Raw genomic sequence first — 21862 nt, 5'->3', positions numbered from 1 at the left:
CTGGAAAATTCCCTAGAAAACACCTGTCTGCTTCTCCTAGGGTGGCACTGCCCCAGGCTGACATCCAGCTGCCCAGGGTGGGCAGGACAGAGTGTCACCTGGGCTGGCAGCATGGTGGACAGAGAAAGGTGTCAATTTCGGGGGCAGTGAGGGTCTCACAGGTCCCCCTCACTCAGTACCATCTCCACCTAGGATGCAAGGATTGACTGAAGCCCCCACTGGCTGAGCCACGGGGCCTTGTCTCTGCTGCTTGACACTTGGCAGGCCAGGGTGAGGAATGAGGCTGAGAGGACAAAGGAGAGAGGAGAGGAGCAGATGGACCTGGGGTCCAGGTGTGGCTCTGCAGCCGGGGCTGCCACTGTCCTCTTCAGAGAAGACAATGAGGACTGGAGCCATTCCACACTCTCCTAAGGAGGCGGCCACAGGCAGGCACACCGAGACCCTTACCTCCACAACTCCTCTGCTGTCCCCTAGGGATCTGAGCTTCCACGCCCCTAACCATGTAGAGATGGGGACCCATGGAGGGAGTCTGCTCCTTCCTAGGCCAGGCTGCAGAGCTGGGGGCTGAGGGCAGGGAGAGAGGGGTGCACAGGCCTGAGAAGTTTCAAGCATGTGGTATGCATGGGTTTGGGCTGTCATTTTGGGAGATCTACCCCCGCTTCGCCAGGTCCTGGCTTGTTCCCTACCCCATTCAGAAGCCACTTAGGGTATGGATGGGATAGCTCTCCTCTGGCTCAAGTCTAAGTATGGAAAGTGAAAGTGAGGCACCCAGGAAGCTGCCCCTCCTATACACCTTTTCCACCAGCACCTTGAACCCCAGGGCAGCAAGCAGAATCTTCAGCTAGTTCCCTCCAAGCCACTGTCCCAGCATGGACGTGGAAGCCGCAGGAGCAAGAACCAGAGGCCCCCGGGGCTGGAGCTGTGGTGTAGTGGGTGAAGCCACCACCTGCAGTCCTGGCATGCCATATGGGTGCCAGTTCAAGGCCCAGATGTTCCACTTCTGATCCAGCTCTCTGCTATGGCCTGGGAAAGCAGTGGAAGATGGCCCACATGCTTGGACCGCTGTACCCACGTGGGAGACCTGGAAGAAGCTCTTGGCTTCTGGCTTTGGATCTGCCCAGCTCCAGCCAATGCAGCTGCTTGGGAAATGAACCAGCAGATGGAGGACTCCCCCCGCCCTTCTTTGCCTTTCAAATAGATAAATAAATAAATATTAAAAAAAAAAAAAAAAGCTGCCCAGAGGCAGATGTAGGGTTGTGTCCTCTTCCTTCTTTCCTCCCTGCACAGTGGCCCTCCCCTGGCATCTCATGGCCACACCCTCAACCCAACTCAGGTGGCACCGTCAGCTTCCCTCCGTTGCGAGCAGCCGGGTGCCTCTGTTCTGCCCAGGCACTGTGGCCATCCCTGCCAGGGGACACACACACACACACACACACACACACCAGTCGAGGGAGATTTCTCATTCCCACCACCTCCGGGGAAGGAGCCCACATGTATGACAGCGTCCAGGAGCCAAAGGACGAGCGCTATTTGGCACACGGGGCCACAACACAGTACAACCTGAGAAGCCCAGACCAATGAAGACGCGTGTCTTTCTTGCTGTTGTTTTTTTTTTTTTTTAAACTGTGCTTTATTTAGGGCTAAGCTGGAGAAAGCGTCATCCAATAGTTACAGAAGGTTACAAGGAGTTTTAGGGAGTGTGAAAAGAGCAGTTGTACTGAACTGCAGCTGTTTGTTTTTTTTTTTTTTTTTTTTTTTTTACATCTGGACATCCTAAAAGGAGGAGTCGAGAGAAAGAAAAAGAAAACTAAAGAAACAGTAATAATAAATCAACTAAATGGAAAGAAAGGAAAGGCAGGAGGCCCGAGAGGAGCCAGAACTTTGTTCTTGTAAAGGAAAAAAAAAAAGATGGTAAAATGGAGAGCCCTCGGGCTTCCAGGTGAACTGGGCAACAGCGAGAAGGCATCAGGCAGAAAGTCAACGCCAGTCTTCCCAAGGGTGCAAATAAATTATAATAAATATGTTCTACTTTAAAATATATGTGTTCTTAAATAATTCAGTGTTTTTTCTGATTCTGAGTTTTTTTAAGCAATGTCTTTTAACTGCTCTAAAGTCATTTACCAAAGATAAATATCGTGCTTTCATTAAATAGTTTTCCTTGTTTTTTTCTCTATCATTACAATTAAAAGTCCTACAAAATATGCAAATTTATTTACAGAAAAACAGAGCCGGCATCATTTAAACATCCCTGTTTTTCAAAATTCCTTGTAAACAGTTTCAGAAATTCTTCAAAGATTGTTTATGTTTCTCTCTCTTTGTTAAGGTTTTGTGTGTGTGTGTGTTGTCTAGTTTGACGATGAGAGTTCCCACTTCTCCCTTGCCCGGAAAGTCTCTGCAGCGAGCATGGAAGGCGAGCGAAGCGGAAGGTGTCCAGGGCTTGCGGGAAGCCGGCGAGCGCGCGCGGCTCCCGGAGCGAAGCGAGAGGCGAGGGCGGCGGCGGCGGCGGCTGCGGCGGCGGCCCTTCCCGGCCTCGGCGGCCATGGCGCGGCCTCCACCAGCGATGGGCAGCCAGGAGCCCGCGGGTCTGGGGAGAGAGTCCGGCCTGGCCCTCGGGGACGTCGGCGTCCGAAAGCACTCGCGGGGAGAAGGGGTCGATGCTCAGTCTAAACGCTACAAAAGTACAGGCCTACAACATCTGGGATTTTAGCAGTAACGCTAACTTCTATAGGTTTTTTTTTTTTGTCCTTTTTATTTTTTTATTTTTTGCTTTCCTCTAATTTTTCTTCTATTATATAGGTATTTTAAACTTTTCCTTTTTAAAATTCTGTACAACTATTAGGATTTTAAGAGGGGGAAGAGTTAGAAGCATTCACAGACTTTTCACAACAGTGACCTTGGCTGGCAGGTCCCTCTGTCCTCTCCTGGCTTTCTCACACTCCACCATTGGCGAGTTTTCCTATGCGCGTGGCTTTCCCCAAATCTCCACCGGCTGCTGCATCTCACAGCTCCATCCAGACATATGATACAGAAAACCGTAGGAAAGTGTCAGAGACTCCAATGAGGGTCTTCAAAACGCCTCTCAAAGTATCAAAGAACTATCGTCTTGCTGTTTTAAAAGCACTGAAGCGGAATTTTTCCTGTTTTTTTTTTTTAATTTTTTTTCTCAAAGTTTTTTTTTAAATTTTTTTTATGACATTTTTCATAGATTTCGCTCTAAGCTGTTTCAGGAACAGCGGCGAGGCAGGAAGGAGGCTGCCCCTCCCCCTCCATTTGACATAGAGCTACACATCTGCGATAAAAAGTTTGGTCCTTTGGTCCCTAAATAGCTAAAGGAATGACAGAGAGAGAGAGAGAGAGAGAGAGAGAGAGAGAGAGAGAGAGAGAGAGAGAGAGAGCTGCTCAGTCCCCTGGGGACTGGGCCCCACCGCCCCGCCTGCCCGGCCTGCCACTGCGCCCAGGGCTGCCGGCGTGGCGTCGGAAGCAGCAGCAACTCCTCCCAGTTCCCAGCCCTTCTGCCTCCCCGTGCGTGTGGTTTTGTTTGAAAGTTGCCTTGTTGTGTGTGTTCCGTTTTTCTCCTTGTTCTTCGTCATCTTCTTCTTTGTGGCATAGGTATTGTTCCCCCAAACACGTGCCCTCTGAACTCCACAGACGCTATCCTTTCCTTGAAGAAATGTTACAGTCGCACAGAGTGTCTGGGGTCTTCAGCTTGACTGATATTGGCTGATATGTCAAAGGTGTCATCCAACAGTTCTCATTTATAAATAGAGAGAGAGAGAGGTTTGTTTTTTAGTGTAGCCCGTTCAGCATCCTGCCCTAAAACGAAGAAAATCAGGGCTCATTAAGTCAAGAGGGAACACGCAAAAGGCACCCAAACACCAATAGGAACCTGCCTCGGGGTGAGGATAGGAGCTCTGGGGGATGGCGGGAGGGAAGGAAGAGAGACCAGTATGAGAATTAGTCATGATCATGATACGTTAGCAAGAAATCGACTCCTCCACTCAGAGTAGGGAACCACTGGGGGCTCCGGTGGTGACGGCTGTGGCTGAGCTTTAGCTGCGGGGAGACGGCTCCTTTGGGGCTCTGGATGGGGGCACGGCTAGACTTCAGGGGAGAATTTGGGACTGCGGGATAGGAATTCAGAATTCAACTTGGCTCTGAGGGATCTAGCCCAGATACCATATGCATACAGAAGCCTAGCAAACAAGGTTGGGAAAACCTAAGCCCCCAGCCCGCCCCCTCCCGGCCTTCGGGACTCGAATCATGCGGAATTCCCGCCCAGTCTCTGGCCAGCCCCTTCTTTTCTGAGGTCAAGAAGCGTTTGCGAGGCTGTGTATAGATATGTGTATCTGGATATATGTGTAGAATATATTCACCTGCACATATGTGGGTGTGCATGGATATGTGTGTATGTGCGTGCAGAGACACGCACATCCACACACACAATACTTGTCTCATACATGCCAGGGAATTTAGAGGAAATTCGGAGCTTCAGGGGAGTGAATGGGAGAACCTAAAAAAGGTCAGAACAGATTAATCATCAAACTCAAGTAAATTAACTCAGGCGGTTCTTGATTTTTGTTTTGAATGGTGGCTTTTTGCTGTTCTGTTTGACTTTTAAGAACAAAAATCATGATCTGACTAGAATCAGAAGGCGAATGCTGAGTTGTTGTGAATTAACAAATGAGACTCATCTCCATTCTAGCAAGCAGCTTCCACTTATACATGGGGGTGACTGGTTACACCGAGAAGTGAGAACTGCAAAGCCCCCGGTCCAGGGGACAACGTCATGCGTATATCAATCCATGCTGGCAGGTTTTTCACACTGTTGATTCAACAAACAGCAAACCGTACACAGCGGTCTAAACAATTACAACACCAAAGGAAATCATAAGAAAATTAAAAAACACTTGTGAAGGACCCTTTTTCAGTTGTAAACAAAAAGGTGCATTTTGCTTTTGTCAGTACTGTTTCTTCCAGACCAACCAAAAAAGCCCCCCCAGCCCCCAGAGCCCCGCCTCCCCTTCCCCCATCGAATTTAGCGGAAGTGGCTACAATACAAACCTTACAATTGTTACTGGGCTCTCTCACAGAGGCCTCTGGCTTTGTACTCTATTGTATTTTTTGGTTTAGAATTTTTTTTTTATCATTCTGTTACTGTAGATATTTTGTTTTTGGTTTTCGTTTTTCCTTTTGAAGTGAGATTTAAAATAGCCTAACTGGAAAAAGACCAGCCCCAGGAAAGTGTCAATTGAAAAAGGCCCCCAAATTTCTAGAAAAAAATAAAATCACAATATTTTCAAGTGCAAGTAAATCAACCACGCATAGATATTTTTAAGATGTTTTCCTTATTTTTAAGAAAAAAATATAATGGTTTGCACAGTTAAAATGATCCCATGTTAGATAATTCAGGAATTCATCTTTATTTTTACTATTTTTTTGTTGTTTCATTTTGGTTTTTTTCTCTATGTGACATCTAGAGAAGCATAAAAAAACGCTGAACAAGAAAAACCAAACAACAGAAAGTAAAACCACTGCAAGCACCAAGAACGAAACGAAAATGAGCACAGCAAAAAAGATTGTGGCAGCACAAAAGTCAAGAAAATGCACGTGTGATCATGACTGGCCAATCATCAACTGATACGACATCCAAGAAAAACGCTCCAATCACAGCACCTCCACGAAACTTGACGGCAATTGTCATGCAACCGATTCTTAGCCTTGTTACATGACGCCATCATGTCACACTGTGAACTTTGAGTTGATTTGAACTTACGGATGGGGGACTTTTCTCCACTCTCATGTCATTACGTGAACTTTATTCCTAGCTCAGCGCGAGACTGTGGTGGATTTGACTGGCCCTGGTTGGGTTGTTGGAATTTGATTGAATGACAAAAGAAGAAAAGATTTATATATATATTTATATATGTAGAGAGAGAGAGAGAGAGAGGACAAGAGTGTGGGTGGGTGGGGGAGGCAGGGACGGGGGCGGTCAGGGGCTGTGGAAAGGCAGGGAGAATCGGGTTTAGGGTGAAGAAGGGGAAGGAAGAAGTTAAAACAAAATTAAAAAGAAAATATTTATACAGCACCAGACCACAGCATCAATCTAAGAGCTCTGATGGGAGAACAGCAGTCAAATCATAAGGGAACTGAAAGGAACTCAAAGGATGAAGGAAGCCAACAGACAAACGACATGGGCACGGCAACACACACACACATGCACGCACGCACACACGTACACACACGGCTGTGTATGCGGACACAGTGGCAGGACCTCACGCGGGGCCGCCGAGGGCTCCCGTCACGCGGTGGGGGGAGGGAGGGAGGGAGGCATGGGCAGTTTGGCGAGGGGGCCGGCAAAAAACAGCCCCTCAAACCACCACCATGGCCGCGAGCAGAACTCAGGGAGCACACTGTCTCTATCACCCCATTCTGTCTCCCCCAACCCCCTGGGGGGGCCCCCAGAGCTCACCTCCCCTCCCCCCGCTCACTGTGGCAGCAGCCTGTGGACCAGCAGGGGAGCTGAAAGGGTGGCTGAGGGGAATGTTGGTTCGATGGGATTCCTTGCCACAATGCAGTGGGCAGGGACAGCATCTCGGCTCTGCCCCCTTGGCCGCCATCCTGGAGAAGGGGGTTTCTAGGCCTCAAGGGCACCCACTATGAGAAGTTAGGCTTCCCAGCTGTGCCTCTGCTCACACCTCTTTGCTAGGACTGTGGGAAATGGGCACGTGCGGGTTTGAGGCGTGGAGTAAAGGATTTGGATGTTCGTGGTATCCCACAGAGGTGCCTCGGCACTGGGCATTTCACTGCACCATCACCTCCTGCCCGTTGCTCACTCTCACCCTGCTGCACTCTCAAGGCGGCCAGACTGAGGCCACTCCTGGGCACGAGAGGCCCTTGGAAGGTTCTGCCGCTCTGACCTCTGAGGGCCCACAGGCTGTAGGTGCCCTGTAGGCTGGAGCCAGCAGAGAGGGGAATGGCGGCCCGCATCCCCAGCCCCTGCTGCTCCATCCCTTCCCTTGCACCCCTCCACAGAGAGCCTCGCGGGCAGGCCCGTCCCCCAGGCTGTCTCCACTGTCCCTTCTGCTGCTCTGCTGGTTCAAAAGGCGCACCCTTCTCCCTCACCTCCACTCGTCTGCTCCAGCCCTAGTTCAGGGTTCCCCCCAGGGATTTGTGGGTTCCCAGTTCTGGCCCTCCCTCATGGCTGTCCATGAATTTGCTTGCCATGTGCTGCTCCCCTACAACACTCTGGTCTGGGCTTTCTTCACTTTCCTTGCAGGGTTTCCAAGCCAGCAGGGACCCACTCTCAGCTCTGTATTTCCCTTTGGGGAGCGAGGCAGGGAGGGAGGCCTGGGCCCTCGCGGTGTCACTGAGGGTCACGTGCAGTAGCTGGGTGGTGACTGCTTTGAGCCTCCTTCCTCCAGACCTGGCCCTTGCCCACCCAGGCTGGGGTCTTCTAACATAAGACCTCCCTCACTTAGATCAGGGCCCACCACATGCCCACCACTCCCGAAATGCCACCCTTGCCTGCATTTCCAATCCACTCAGCATGTGCAGTTGGCAGCAAGAGGGAGTGTGAGGCGGCCAGCACTGGCCAGCTATTGCCACTGCACCTGAGGGACCCTGGGGACTCTCCTCCTCCCGCTCCACACCGGCAGTCCCAGGCACCTCACAGGCATTCACTCCTTCCCACTCTTCTGTGGCTGTTCCCTCTCCCACCTTTGCTCCAGCTGCCTGTCAGGGCCAGGCTCCACCAGGGCACCAGGACTCAGGCCTGAAGAGCAAGCAGCCCCCTCCTCAAAGCTCTATCTCCAGAACTTTCCCAGGCACCGTCTTGTCCCCCACCCTCACAGGCATCCCTTCTCCAAGGAGCTGGCTCCAGGCCATGCGTGTGCACAGCTGGCCACTCTCTCTCTTTCAGGGAGTGCCTGTGCCTCTACTACAGGGGTAAGCCCTCCCAGCCACCCTCTTAGGGCCTCTCACCAAGCACAGCCCTAGACATGGCCACAGGACTACAGACCCGTACGGAGGAGCTCAGGTTGGGTCTCAGAAGTTACAACTCACTTGGCCAGGCTGCACCAATTCTGATGCCAGGCGTTAGGCTCTAGCCAGAGAGGACCATGGTTTTTGACCCTGTACGAGTCAGTCCAAATCACTTGTGCCTGCAGAGGTGGGTCCAGCCACTGTACAAAAGCACCTCAGAGCCAAAGCCAGGGCCCTGGGAGACATGAATCCCCAAGGGGAGGGCCTGCTGTTGGTATTCTCCAGAGAACCACTGGGGCCCAGTGTGTGCTCCCCAGCTGGGGGCAGGTCAGGCAACTCAGAGGCCAGTCTCTGGGTTGGGCAGGACCGGGTGGGAGTGTTCTGCCTACTGTCTGTGGACCTGGCTGGAGCCCTCTCCTTCTGCCTTGGGTGCCTTCCTCTTAGTGTCCTGGTAAAGACTTCTTGGGAAAAGTCCTCTTGGCACAATGAGCTCAAGCAGCTAGAGGAGCAGGGGCAGCAGAGAAGCCAGGAATCTGATCCGATGGGAACGGACAGCTGTACTGACCCCAACTCTGATCCTACCCCTCCCTGGGCCTCACTGCATGGAACCAGCACCCCACTGCACCCCCACCCCCCAAAGCAGCTCTGGCTGGGTCTTTTGCCTTCCTCAGGCCTGCCCCACTCCCTTTGGCCTTGGCCTTGGCCATGGCCCCCAGGACTGCAGGTGGCCACCCTGGTCCCACGATCCCCACCTCACTACCTCTTTGCTCTCATTTATGCCTGGTCCCCTCAGCTCCTGCTCAGGCAGCCCTGCCCTTCTGTGATTCCTGTATCAACACCTCCAGTGGCCTGGGGCTTGGTGCAGTCCTTGAGCTGCTTTCCTGTGCTGCTGCCTCTCTAGCCTGCAGTCCCCAGGCCTCCCTTGAGAAGGCCCTGGTCTCTTCCTAGCGCTCTTCTTTCACAGGTGGGACGGCCTGGAGGCATCACGCAGTAAATGCTGTCTAGGTGAAGACTAGAGGACAGCTCTCTAGTAGAAGTCACTACTGCTTAGCAACTGGGCGGAGTCAGATGGAGGCCCCGAGAAGTGGGTGTGGTCACAGGACCCCCCTGACATGCAGCACATTCCTGCAGTAGGGTGGGGCCCAGGGGATTTTTCTTTCTCCTCACTGGGAGGGAACCAGACCCCCTGACTTGAAAGCTCATCTGGACCCCTCACCCGCTGCTGGGCAAGCCACCTAACCTGGCCCTGCCACCTCTGCGAAGCGGGTATGCCAGCAGTATCTACACGACAGGCAGCCACAACTGTGTGCTCAAGTCTGATAGGTAGGAGCTGCTACCTATCAGAGCAGCGCCTGGGGCAGAGGACGTGCCTGTGAGGCTCTGTGATTCTTCCTGGCCTTGGCCTTCCCCAACGCAAGAGCCCACTGTGTTCTTTAAACCACTAGCTCCAGCTCTGCCTGCCCTGGGTCTACCGCGGGCCACATCTCACCTTGTGTCATGTACAGCTAGCCTGCCTTCCTCACCCCTTCACCTGCAACTCCCTCTGGCCTGGGCCTGAGCATCCTACCCTGCCTTGGACCAAGGTGGCTCCATAGGCCACTTTCAGGAAAGCTACTGTAAAATCACACCCACGGGGACCCCTGAGTTTCAGAGCCTGACTCTAGTGCATGCTCCCCTGCCCCCCACCCAGTCCTCTGATCCATTCCAACACCTTGGTTTCCTCCATGAGGGAATGGAAGGAAGCCTAAGACAGGCAAAGCACCTTGACCAAGGCCATGCCTTCATGGCACAGCTATGCTTATTTAAGAAAAAGTGGTCTGGATCCCAAAAGAGCTGCTCTCAATGAATCGTCCATCCCCTCCTGCTTTCCAGAGACACGCCCATTTGCTGGCTGCCTCCTGTTTGGTGTCCGTGTGCACAGACCATGAGGGCAGGGATGGTGACCGTGTATATCTGCATCCCTAGGACTGAGCCCAGTGCCTGGCCCAAGCAGGTTCCCAAACTGAACAAGTGTGTGTACTTGCACCTGTACACAGGCTAGAAATGGGCAGAGCGAGAAGGGCTGGTTTTGCTGTGCCAGACTTGTGGAGAGAGGGGCTCAACCAACCCCAGGGAGAAGGGCCTGCTCCCCATGAGGGCTGCTACTTGTTGGGAGCGGGAGGGTCCTCTGCTAGGGTTTCTAGCCCAATGGGCTGGGCAGGGGTGGCGTTGGAGGGGAACTGGGAAACTGGAGGACTTCCTGCCAGACTTCAGCCTCAAGGGCTCCACTTGAATGTCTGCCTCTCACCTGCCCGCCCCTGCTCCCCAGCAGTCTGCGCTTCTAACCGCACAGGGGTGGGCTTTTGCTTCCCTTTCTCTCCCCGCCACACTCTGAATGCATTACAAACAGCATCCTCGGCTGGGCCTTTCAGAGTATTCCAGACTGCACCCCCTTCACATCACATCCGGTGCTTGGACCCCGGCCTGAGCAGCTGGTGCACAGCCCTCTGCCTCACCATGGGGCTGTGACCAGCAGAGAGGGATCCCAGGGAGAGGAGGAGAGTTAAGCACACCACTATTCTATTCAGAACTCTCTGGTAACCCCCCAAAGTCCACACGATGGCCTCCTGGCTCCACACCAGGGACCCCCATGACTGTCCCCTGGCCTCTGACTGCTTCTGAACACCCTGCCTCCCTGGGGCCTGCACTCTGCCTGTGCCCTCAGTGCTGGTGTGGCTCCCTCCCTCCCCCTCAGGCCTCTGCTGCCATGCTCTGTGAGATGGACTCTGCCTAGCGGAGTGTAGCCCAGAGTGCTGATACACTTGCTAATCTGCTCTTTGATCACCTGTCACTGACTGCCTCCTTCTCAGTCTTGTTCACCGCTGAGGCCCAAGTACCTAGCGCAGCACCTGGTGCACTGCGTACCGCTGAGTGAATGCAGGGCATGGCCATTCTGAACTGAAGGACCCAAAGGGGGCCTTCACCTCCCACCTGGAAGGAGGCCGAGGGCCTGCAGGGCACATGGCAACTGAATTCTGATGGCCGGGTCGTCTTCCAGGAAGCTGCTTTGCCCAGGGAGACCCATGGCCTGGAAGAGGAGTGGCTGGTGTCTCCTGCTGCTTGGCCAGGCTCAGCCTGAGCAGACAAGGGGGCAGCTACCTGCTCATGACCCAGATGAAACAGGCAGGGCGGGGCTCTGGTGCCATACCACCACCCCTAGCTTCTGGCCCACTCTCTTGTGTTTCCTGGGAAGGCTCCTTTGGAAAGCCCTGACCTTCCTCTCCTGATTACGCTGTAGGGGGGTGGAGGGGTGAGGGTGAAGGGACTAGGGGCAGCCAGCCCTCCCGGCAGAGCAGGGGAGAGGGCTGCCTGGGAGACTGGGAGAAAGCCCCTAGCCGGCTACAGCTCTCTGCAGGGCCTTCTGGCCCCGGAACCGTCCCCTTGAGCTTCCCAGGAGGCCCAGGGCCGCCTCGGCCCCGAAGGGTTTCCTTCTCTCCTGCCTCTGTTGCCCTGCACCAGGGGGCCGGCCCTGTCCACCTCTGCTGGGATGACCACAGCTCTGCACCTGCCCCGGGAAGGTCTGGGGCGAGGAGCAGGTTGAAACGGGCGCAGCGGGTCCAAGGCACAATGACGGTCCGGCCCACGGAGACCAGAGGAGGCGGCGGGTCCGTCCGAGTACCCTCCCCAGCCCCCCATGCCCGCGCCCCGGCCGCCCCCGGTTACCTGTGCGAGTCCTGGTCTCCCCCGGGGGACGCTCCCGCCGGCGCTCAGTACGGGCGATTGGTGTCTTTGGGCCGCTTCAGCTGCACCTTGAGCCTCTTCATGCCGATCTGAAAGCCGTTCATGGCCTGGATGGCGGTCTGCGCGCTGGCCGGGTTGTCGAAGCTCACGAAGCCTGGCGAGACACGAGGGACGAGGGCCTGGGTTTCCACGGGGCCGCCCGGGGCCGCTCCCGGCGGGGAGGGGGGAGAGGTGCGGAGGGCGGGGCCTAGGCGAGGCGGGACTCGAGGCTCCTCGAGGACCCCGCCCCGGCCCCGCCCCCAACCCGGCGGGGCCACTTGCCGCGCCCGCCCCCCTGCAGCCGCGTACCGAGGCCACACCTGGGCTCTGCGCGGCACCACTCGCCCGGCGCCCACTCCCGCAGGCGGGGCGCCCCCCTCCCCGGCCGGCCCCGCCACCTCGGCCCTCTCCCTCGGTGGGAGAGGGCGGACACACCTGCGGGTGGAGTTTATTGGACACTGTCCTCCCTGACAGGAGGGGGCCTGGCAGCGGGAGGGCACTGGGTGCCGGCCTGGGGAGAGAGAGCAGTGCGAGGGGGCGGGAGGGGAGGCACCACCGAGACAACTTCGCCGCCGCCGCGTGGACCGCCCCCCCTCGCCAGTGTGGCTGGCCGTGGGGAGAGGGCCAGAGTCTGAGGATTCGCGGCCCCTCCGCCCACCCCCGGGCTGTCCCCAGACGTCCCTTGGGGGACACCGGGGTAAATCCAGACCCATCGTCTTAACCCACCGCCTGGCACCCAGGGACTGTAAGCACCTCCCACCTAGAGTGCAAATTTCCAAGAAAGGAGGTGCCTTTCCCTGGAGTAAGCACGCAGCAGTAAATTGATGGGTGGCCTGTGACCCCCTCGTGAGATCTACAACATTAGTAAACTTTCACACCTTTAGTATCATTAATAGTAGCCAGCCCTCTGTACCCGGGACTGCAGAGTGCTTTTCTCACACGTTCAAGGCTCCTGGTCCACAACAAGCAGTTCCCAGATGGGGATGGTCCCTATTCCAAAAGTGAGTGCATCTCCAGCCACTTTTCCCCAGCTAGCCCTAACAGGTGCTTCTCAGGTTCCCTTAGGTCGGTTCAAGGCACACTAACAAAAACATCTCCATCCTGCCTCATGTTCTCTGGCAAAGAAACCTTCACAGCTTAGTTTAATCTAGTATTTTCCTTGGGTTTATTCAACCTTAGAGTCTCTTTCTGCCATAGAATGGACTTAGGTCCTGCGAAACAGATGAAAACTCTGCCTGGTGAGATATTGCAGCATCCTGAGGACATGCCTCAGTTGGCATGCTTGTCCCCAAATGGCCATTGGATATATAATAAAGAGCTGGATGTACAGCCAGACTCCATGCAAACGAGAGGCTGTTTTCTTGGCTAATCATGCATGGTACCCCAGGATGGTCTGCAACCTTTCCACTCTGAGAGAGCTACACCTGGTGGCTCTTTACTTCCAGGCACTGCCTCCGTTAGCTTGTCTCCTTTCTTTGCTCAAGTTTGCAGCTACACACCATCACATGGGCATGGGAGTATGACTGCACTCCCTCTTATTTTTCCAAGTGTGACCCCTGGTGGAATCGGTCAGAGCCCAAAGGACAAAACCAACATTTGTATAAAGCGATACAGCAAAGAGTTTGCATGAACCATATTGGAGATTAGCCTCCAGTCACCCTTCTACTCCTGGCCCATGTCCTCTCCTGCACAGACCTTGAGAGTCTGATGCCTAAAGTTCAAGTCCTTGGCAGAACCAGGGCAGTTTTTAAACACGTGTGTCTGCTTATCCTGCTGTTCCCCCCCCCCCCCCCCCCGTTACTGGGTTACTGAGGGTGGTCTAACGAAAGTCTCTGTCCCTGCCAGGATGAGGGAGCCTGACTGAGGGTGACAGGCTGCTTCCTCATTCCCCAACCCCCACCCCAGCCTACTGGCACTGCTGGCTCCAACTCTACCTTGACATCTGGACTTGGTGGCTCTTTTTGTGGGGAAACAATATATGAGCAAAGCAGGGAGGAGATGGAAGATAAAAGGGGCTGGAGGAGCTGCCTGGAGCAGAGGTGGAGGGAGGGCTAGCAACGGGGCGGGGGTGGGGGTGAGGGGAGCAGAGAGGTGCTTCTGTGGGAGGAGAGCAGCCAGTTTCCTGAGGGTTGAGGGGCAGGAGTTGGGGAGTTGGGAAGTCTTTCAGACTCAAGGAAACCTTTCTTCCTCCACTAGTGTTGTTTATTGGGAGCCAGGACGGGGGAGGGGGGCATCTCGCTGGCAGCCCAGGGACTCTGTGGACAGGACTCCATGCACCTGCTGCCATGTCCATGGTCCCCAGAACTGTCTTCTCCCAGGGCTCCCTCCCCCGAGGAAAGGCCACCTCCCAGACCCCATGGGAAGCCTCCAGAAGATTCTGTGTATGCTTGGAGAGTGCAGCCTTTGAGGACTTCATGTGAACACAAAACTACTTTCACGGCAAAAATAGCATGAGCCTGCAAAACATTTTCAGTACTACAGGGACTGTCATTTCCTGAGAGTGCTCTGGCCAAGCTCCTCCCAAAGGCCACTGCTAGAAGCTGCACACATTCCTGGGGGACAGCTGTTACAGTCCCCATTTCACAAATGAGGACACTGACAGTCACAGGGCTCAGTGACTTGTGTGGTGGTGTTAGGTCTCCCACAAAAAAACTTAGGGATAGACACAGAAGGCTTTGCTGCCAGAGTGAGAGAGAGAAAACCCCATTGGCTTAAGGAGGAAGAGCTGGGCTGGGCCAACACGGCAGGAGCTCATCCTCTTTCCATGCTGGAAGATGTGTAGCATTAGAAATTTGAGAAGAGTCAGAGTGGCAGTACACGGAGGATGATTCCTATAAAAGGCAGGGAAAAACCCTAGTCCTGGAGAAGCGAAGTAGGCGACCATCTTACTGAAGGTGGTGCTCGGACAGGCTGAGGCAATGTCTTTGAAACCCAGCTTGCACCCGCACCAGTGACAGTGCCAGTGTGCCCAGACCACGTGGGGCTGGAGACTGAGCCTGTTCTAGCCTAGATACCCCAGCGCTTCCTGCGCTCTCAGCATTTTTCTTCGTGCTTACATCACATTGGAGACTGACTTTAAAAAGCAAGTGTAACTGATGCCATTTGCTGTTTCCCATGCACTGCTCTAATTCACAAGGAGCCATACCAGTTCAGGAGTGGTGGGGTGCAACTGTCGTTTTCTTTTTCTATACCCAAAGATGAGCTGCCAGGCCAATGCACTCCATATCATGGAAGGAACTCAAGTTTCCCGTGGCAGCCATGGGTAGGGGAAAGGGGGGAGGACAATGGTACAGAGACCTTGACTACTTTGGGGAACCTGCTTTGAGTTCTCAAGCTCTTCACAGTTTTGGAACATTGGTCTCCAAACTGGGAACTCTTGACACAGACTCCCTGATGCTTCTGCACCCTTGTACCTTCTCCCTTCACCATGCCCAATCCATGCCATGGGTTCTCTGAACAACTCAGTCCTCAGTACTGGGGGTCAGCCTGGAGATGCTGCATTTCTGGCAGACTCAGGTCTCAGTTCCATGTATGGGTCTTTGGGGCCTGGACTCCTAAGTCCTCAGGGACTTCGGAGTGGTCTGGCCCTAGAAGAATGGGATGATGAAAGCAGAAGAGGGAGAGGGACCAAAGAGGAGCAGAGGGGATGCCAGGAGGTTTCAAGCTTTCTGGATAGAATTGTCAGATTCAGCAAATACAAACCAGCATGCCCTGTTAAATTTGAATTTCAGATCAATAAGGATTTTTTTTTAGTGTAAGTATATCCCAAATTCTGCATGTGCCATAGTGCATGCAGTGTTTGGGACATACTTATAATAAAAAAGTATTTTAAAAAAAGTATTCATTCTGGACCTAGAGTTCACATTTAACTCAACACCCTGCATTCACCTGGATCCGCCCAAGTCTTCTCCTCCCACCTAACATCCGCCATGGGCACTTTTCCTGAATGGTCCCACCATCCTCCACAGCCTTCCCCACCAAATGAAGTGTTCTCATGGGAATAGAAAAAGCCCTCCCTGGCACAGAGCCTCCTTCCCCCACAGCCTCCTGGCTCCTCATCCCCCGTTCCTTGAATCTTGCATCCCAGCCCCTGAATGTGCACTCCATCCCCCCCTGGCTGCGGGCCCCTCCCGCCTGGCTGCAGTCGGCGGACATCCGCGCCTCTGTTGCTTCGTGCTTCGCAGGGTTCCCTGTCGTGCCGCAGATGTGTTTCATCTGAGCTCGGAGCTTAGCTTCTGGGGGAGGGGCCCGTCTCCTCTCCCTGGCTCAGCAGTGCCTAGCTCTGGCAGCCTCAGAGGGCAGCAGGGGAGGAGAGGTCGCCGGACGGCAGCAGGAGGGCAGACAGGGAGAGGAGAAGGGTGCAGGGAGGGGCTGGCAGAGAGGTGGAGGGAGGCGGCTTCCGATCGGCGGACAGGGGCGGGGTCTCAGCTGGGCTGACTGCCCTCCGCTCAGCTCTGACTCCAGGGTTTAGGCCAGGGCCCTGAGAGGAGGGGCCAGTGGGAGAATGGAGGAAACCCCCATTCGGGCTCTGCTCACTGCCTCTGCACCCCACCCGAAGCGACCCCTTCCCTCTGTCAGCCTTTGGGCTGGAAGCGGAAACCCATTTCTTGGACTGGGATGTGGGAGTTGGGAGCCGAGGGATGGGCAGGGAGAGCAAGAAGCGAACAGAGCGGAAGAGAAGAGAGCGGTGAGAGATGGAGGCGGGGCCGTCGGGAGCACCTGGGCGGGGCGAGGCGGAGGCGCAGGCTGACCGCACCGGGGCGCCGGCTCAGCTGGCGCCCTGCGAGCACCGCCCCGTCCTAGGTGAAGCTGATTGGTTTGTTATCTTTACCCACCAAAGCATTTACTTTGGTTTGTCGCCCGATCCACAAACACTTTCGAGGAGATGACATTACCGAAAGGGAGGAACATCTGCATCAGCTCAGCGTCCCCAAACTCCTGGGGCAGATGGTAGATGAACAGGTTACAGCCCTCGGGCCCTGCGGTGAGGGGAGGGGGCGGGCGGGGAGGAGGGATGGCGGGGTGGGGGAAGAGAGAGACAGAGGAGAGGTGAGCGAGTTAGGCAGCGCAGCGGGGAGGGCGGGGCGAGGTTAGGAGGGGGGGTTTCATTCCAGATCCAAGGGCGGCCCCGGGTCTGCGCTCTGCTCTGGCTGTGCGCACGGAACCTCTCTGTGCCACGGTGGCCTTCTCTGCAAAACGGATCAGTAACAGGGTCTGGCAAAGAGGTGCTGCAGAGGGGGAGGGCGGGGAGACGCGGGAGGGCCCCAGCTCGCAGGAGCGGAGAGAGTCACCCTGAGGCGGCCCCCTCGTGTGCTGGTCGCAGCTTCACTCCCGGCTCTGGCTCTCCGGACTGCATGGGGAGATGCTCCTCCCCTCCTCCTCCCTGGCCCCAGGCCCCAGGCCCAACTGCCCTGCCCACAGGGGTGAGTATTTGGCCAGGTGCACCCTAGTCAGTCTCATTATAGGAAAGGTCCATTTCCTCACAACAGACCTGCCACCGCTGCAGCAAACTGCGCCAGGCTCCGCTAAGACACACTTTCCACGCGTAGCCCTTACAGCAATCCTGGAGTTTAACTACTATCATCACTGCCCCTTCACAGATGCGGACACCGAGGTCCAGAGAGGTTAAGTCACCTGCCAAAAGTCACACAGCTGTAGGGGCTGGGGAGCAGGATGAGAACCCACCCAGGCTGTCAGCCTCCACAGTGCGTGCTCTTCTACCTGCCTGCCGTGGATCTCAAACCGCTCCCCCGCCCCCGGACCCTGAACATTGCAGAGGTCTCTGGATTTCTGAAATTGCCAGGCAGCTAAAGACTTATGTTCAAAATGCTCAATTTTAACTCTTTAAAATGGAAAACTTCCCAAGATGCAGTCTATTTGCTGCTGCCTTAACTAGTGCCTGTCATGTATAAAGTGGCTGTAGCCATTCCAGTGATGGAAACACTGCCCAGCTGGGTGGCTGCCAGGGACCTGATGGGAGGCTGGTGGAAACCTGAGCGTGAACTTGAAAGTGAAGGCTGAAAGGCACTGACAGGAGACCACTGGGCAGCTTTCACAGCCACAGCCAACAGTCCTGGTTCTATAGGACCAGCGAGGCTGCCTCATGACCCAGTTCTGGAGCAGAGCTGGCTGTGGACTCTGCCCCGTGTCTTCTTCCTCCTCTCATCTTCTCCTCCTGCCTCCATCCATCCATCCTCAACCCTCGAGGCCCACAGCCCACAGCAAAGACTCCCCTGACCACCGAAGGCATCCATTGCCCTCCTTGGTCCCTGGTCCCCACCCTGCACCCCACCCTTCTGTCTCCACTGTCTCCCAGCACTCTGCCAGAGGACAGCACCTTCAGGACCAGGTGTGAGTGTGCTCTCCTGCCCACTCCAGCTCAGGTGGCCCTCCCCCAACCCCGTGTCCTCCAACCATGCCCTGTGACTGCGCCCCTCAATGCCTCCCAGCCATGGCTCTTTCTCCTCTCTTGCAGGTTTCCTCTCCAGCCAAACTGGCCACCCCCTGGGCACAGGGGCATCTGTCCCCCCTGTCCTCTGGCCAAGCATGCACCCCCTGCCTCCTCCAACCCTTTCTCTTCTGGGCTCCTCAGACAGCACCCCCTCAGACTGACACCTGCCTGACTTGGGGCCCTCTCTCCCAAGTTCAGGTTCTGCAAGCTGCTTCCTGAGGATGTCATGGCTGCTTTCCTCAAAGGGACAAGGCACCTTCACAGCCTGGGCCCCATCTGTAGGGCGTGAGGCTGAGCCCCAGGAACATTCTCCAGTCCCAGCCTGAATCTGGCCACCCCGGGCCCTTCCTGCGCCCGTTCCTGCATTCACAGAAGTGAGACCATCCAGATGCCTGGATGGGCAGCTCTTTAGGGATGTGAGAAATGGGAAGGCAGAGTTGCTGGCAAGGCCGTGCTGCAGCCATCCCTGCGGGCGGCTTCCTCCAGGCTGTGGGGCCAAGGGCCTCTGGGGGGGTTGGGCACTGTTGCTTTCCAAGCTCAGCTCAGAGACAAGGAGCTGGCAGGAGGGCCCTCCGCAGCAACCAGCATCTCCTGATACACCAGTGGCATCACACGGAGACCGACTACGGGCAGGCTGGAGGGATGCAGCCTTTCTCGTCTGGGCCTCACGCAGCTCCGTGGCACCCAGCTTTGGCAGGGCTCCCACGCCCCGCAGCTTGCCTGCACCCCAGCTCACAGTATCCACGCTGTGCTCCTGCTGCTCCCTCCCCCCACCCCCAGCCTGGCATGTCTGCCTCCTCATCTCTCTTCCAGGCCCACCGCAGCCTTCCCTACCACCCACTCCCTGTGCTGTGATCTTGCCCGCGTGTGCAACGTGGTTTAGCCAATCCCCTGCTCTCAAGGGGAGGGGTCAGGACAGGGCCCAGCCTGTGCACCATGGCCAGTGAGAAAGGGAAACAGCTAGGGGCCTGGGGTCGGGGGGAGCTGAAACTGCTGGGAGATGGAAAAGGTAGAAGGAATCAGATGGAGGGGTGGGGGGGTACAGAGTCAGAGTTGGGAAGAGGGAGCAGGTCATGGGGGCCTGAGTTCCAGACCAGCAGTAGGGGCCATCATGTGATCATGTGTGTTGGTCAGGCGACACTGGCCTGCCACTGCGTGTGTGTGTGTGTGTGTGCACGCACACGCAGCAGGGTAAGGAGACAAGGAGACTCTAGAGCCCATAGGGAGCTGACTACAGCCTGAAGCTAGCAGGGAGGCAGAAGCAGCAGGGCCTACAGGCACAACTCTCTGCTCTGGGCCTGGACTGGCAACACTGGGGCACCTGGGCCCCACCCTGCATGGTTCTGACCTGACTGATGAAGGCTTAGACTGGAGGAGACAGGGGCAGGGCAGCCCCAGGTCACAGCTCACTGAGGGCACCAGCGCCATCCCACTTCCTGCCAGGGGGCCCAGGCTTGGCTGCAGTAGGGCATGAGCTGCCCACAAGACACACCCCTTACCCTGCCACCCCCACAACAACACGCAAACATGGCCACCTTGCCAATGCAACACCCCAGCCAAAGTGAGCGCCTGTTTGGGGAGAGGGGGAGGGAGGACCACATACTCACCTTCTCTCTGCTGCTGGGGGATCATCGGAGGTGGCTGAGGAAAAGCCTGGCTTATCTGACCATAGGCAGCAGGGTAGGCGGCTGCTGGAAGGTCAAAGAAAAGAGGCGAGAGGGACAGATGAGAGGCAGAAAGAGAGAGAGAGAGAGAGAGAGAGAGAGAGAGAGATTTCAGTGTCAGCAGGGAAAGCAGAGTGGCAAGGACTTGTGTGTCAGCCCAGCCACTTAAAATAAAGCCAGCTTTAGTTCTGAGTGCCGCTCAGGGAGAAGCAGCACAGTGATGATCAGGAGTGTGTGTGTGTGTGTGTGGGTGTGTTTGGGAGAAGCAAGCAATCTGAACAGTGGACCATTCACATGTATGGATACCGCAAAATCATAGATAAAAAAAGAAAATCAAAATGCTCTGGGCAAGATCCTGCTACACCACCAAGGTGTGGAATCTGCTAGGTGGTTTTCCTGCTTCTCTGAGCTGTGGCTGACTCTGGCTGGCCCCCTCTCACTCTCACTCAGAGGGTGTCTGTGTGGGAGGTGGGGATTTTCCCCTCGAGGGGTGGATTTGGCCTCTGGGGAGCTGCCATGGTCATCCCCTGGGTCAGTGAACTGAACTGTTCACACCTATGTGTTGTGGACTCAGAAGGAAAGAGCCAGAGGTGAGACAGGAATGGCCAGCTGTCTTCTTGGCTTAGCCTGGCTTCTGTGGCTGCAGGGGCCAAGATCAGAACTCAGGGGCCCAGCAGGTGGAAGTGCTTCTTTCGGGCTACTGATGAGCGAGGCTAGCTTCCACTGAGTCTCCACCTTGCCAGGCAGCCCCGGGGCTGGCTCTCCTAAAGGGCTGGCCAGGTCAGACAATAGGACACAGGCTGGCAGAAGGGTCAGTGGTGCGTTGCTCAGCCCAGGGGTGGAGCATGGAGAAGCTTCGCTGGTAGCTTGGCTGGGCCCAGTGAGCCCAGGCTATCTGCTGGCCCCAGGGCTGTCTCTTCTCACCTCTCCTCCCTGTCCCCTACCTGTATCTGCTCAAGCTCTTCTCTTGCTGCCTGTTACAGCGAGGCCGGTGGGCCATGGGCACCACTCCCCCCTCCAGAGCCCCTTCTTTCAAACTCAGGCATCTGTGCTTCCTGGGCCAGGGACTGTGGAGTGTGGCTTGGTGCTCCTGGCAGCGAGTGGGGAGTTGACTGGCTATCTCATACCAAGCTCTGCCCACCCATCGAGACCAGGGCACCCTGCCACTCCCTCCCTCACCCCTCACAGTGCTGAGCCCAGGTCTGGTTTTGGGGAGGGCGGGGACAAAGGGGAAAAGAGGTGTGTGGGCCCCTCTGCCCCGGGCATGGCGAGATGAATGTAGACGTGGAAGAGCTGAGGGGACGCGTGGATACTAACGACCTGCATACTGCTGCACTCCGGCGTAGGCCTGCTGCAGGGGGTCCGCGGCGGTAGGGCTCTGTGCTGCAGGAGAACCAAGGGGGCAGAGGTCAGCAGTGTCTTCCCAAACCGGCCTCTCCCCCACCACGCCCGTGGGGACAATGCAGTGGCCGCACAGCCCATCCCATCGGTCAGTAAGCTCTGCCCTGGGGTATGGCATCTGAAACAGCAGCTCTGAGTGCCTGGGCCCTGTGGGGTACCCCCGTCCTCAGCCCAGGTTGCTTAGCAGGGTAGAGAGTTGCCCACCCTGGCTGGAGGATGCAGGCTGTAGCTGGGCTGAGGATATGAACTGTGGGATTCAGGTGCAAGTCTGTGGGGTGCTAGGGAGATGCCAGAAGGGCTTAGCCATCAGCGACTTGGTGCAGACACACAGTGGCAGTGGGGGGAGGGTCCGACCCTGGAGAAGAGCTTTTGAGGAGGGTGGTGCTGGAAACCGTTATTGGGAGGGTGGGCTCCTCCTTGCCAACCCTTAGCACAAGGCTCGAGCAGTGAGTAAGGGACAACCTGGAAGATCCCAGCTGCGTAGAAGAAAGGACACTGGCCTGCAGGGGAGGCCTGGGTCTGTTCTCCGTAGGTCTTCCACTCCTGGGCCATGGCTGAGGGGCTTCCAACAGGCACTGGCCTCACAGAGGAGGGCTGCCCATGGGTT

The 21862-nt window shown here is 56.0% G+C and overlaps 1 protein-coding gene across 50 annotated transcripts in view; it reads right to left on the bottom strand.

Moving 5' to 3' along the window:
• Positions 1-1731: 1731 nt before the first annotated feature.
• CELF4 (CUGBP Elav-like family member 4) overlaps positions 1732-21862 on the bottom strand; it is a 271412-nt gene continuing 251281 nt past the window's right edge. For 5 of the 50 annotated variants that reach the window (XM_017344137.3, XM_070049906.1, XM_017344123.3 and 2 more), the window contains exons 9-15: positions 21172-21237; positions 19798-19881; positions 16635-16718; positions 12175-12250; positions 11683-11854; positions 5774-5858; positions 1732-3813 (exon numbers count right to left, since the gene is read on the bottom strand). In XM_017344137.3, coding sequence (XP_017199626.1) covers positions 5805-5858; positions 11683-11854; positions 12175-12250; positions 16635-16718; positions 19798-19881; positions 21172-21237 — 536 coding nt within the window. In that variant the 3' untranslated portion in view covers positions 1732-3813; positions 5774-5804. Of the gene's footprint in view, positions 3814-5771; positions 5859-11682; positions 11855-12174; positions 12251-16634; positions 16719-19797; positions 19882-21171; positions 21238-21862 lie in introns of those variants that run through there. The other 45 variants (XM_017344125.3, XM_070049908.1, XM_070049910.1 and 42 more) reach the window with 14 other exon arrangements.

The sequence above is a fragment of the Oryctolagus cuniculus genome, chromosome 10 (assembly GCF_964237555.1).
Source record: "Oryctolagus cuniculus chromosome 10, mOryCun1.1, whole genome shotgun sequence".
NCBI classification, from domain to species: Eukaryota; Metazoa; Chordata; class Mammalia; order Lagomorpha; family Leporidae; genus Oryctolagus; species Oryctolagus cuniculus.
Note: the sequence above shows the minus strand (reverse complement) of the source record. Positions and strands in the feature narration are given on the sequence as shown.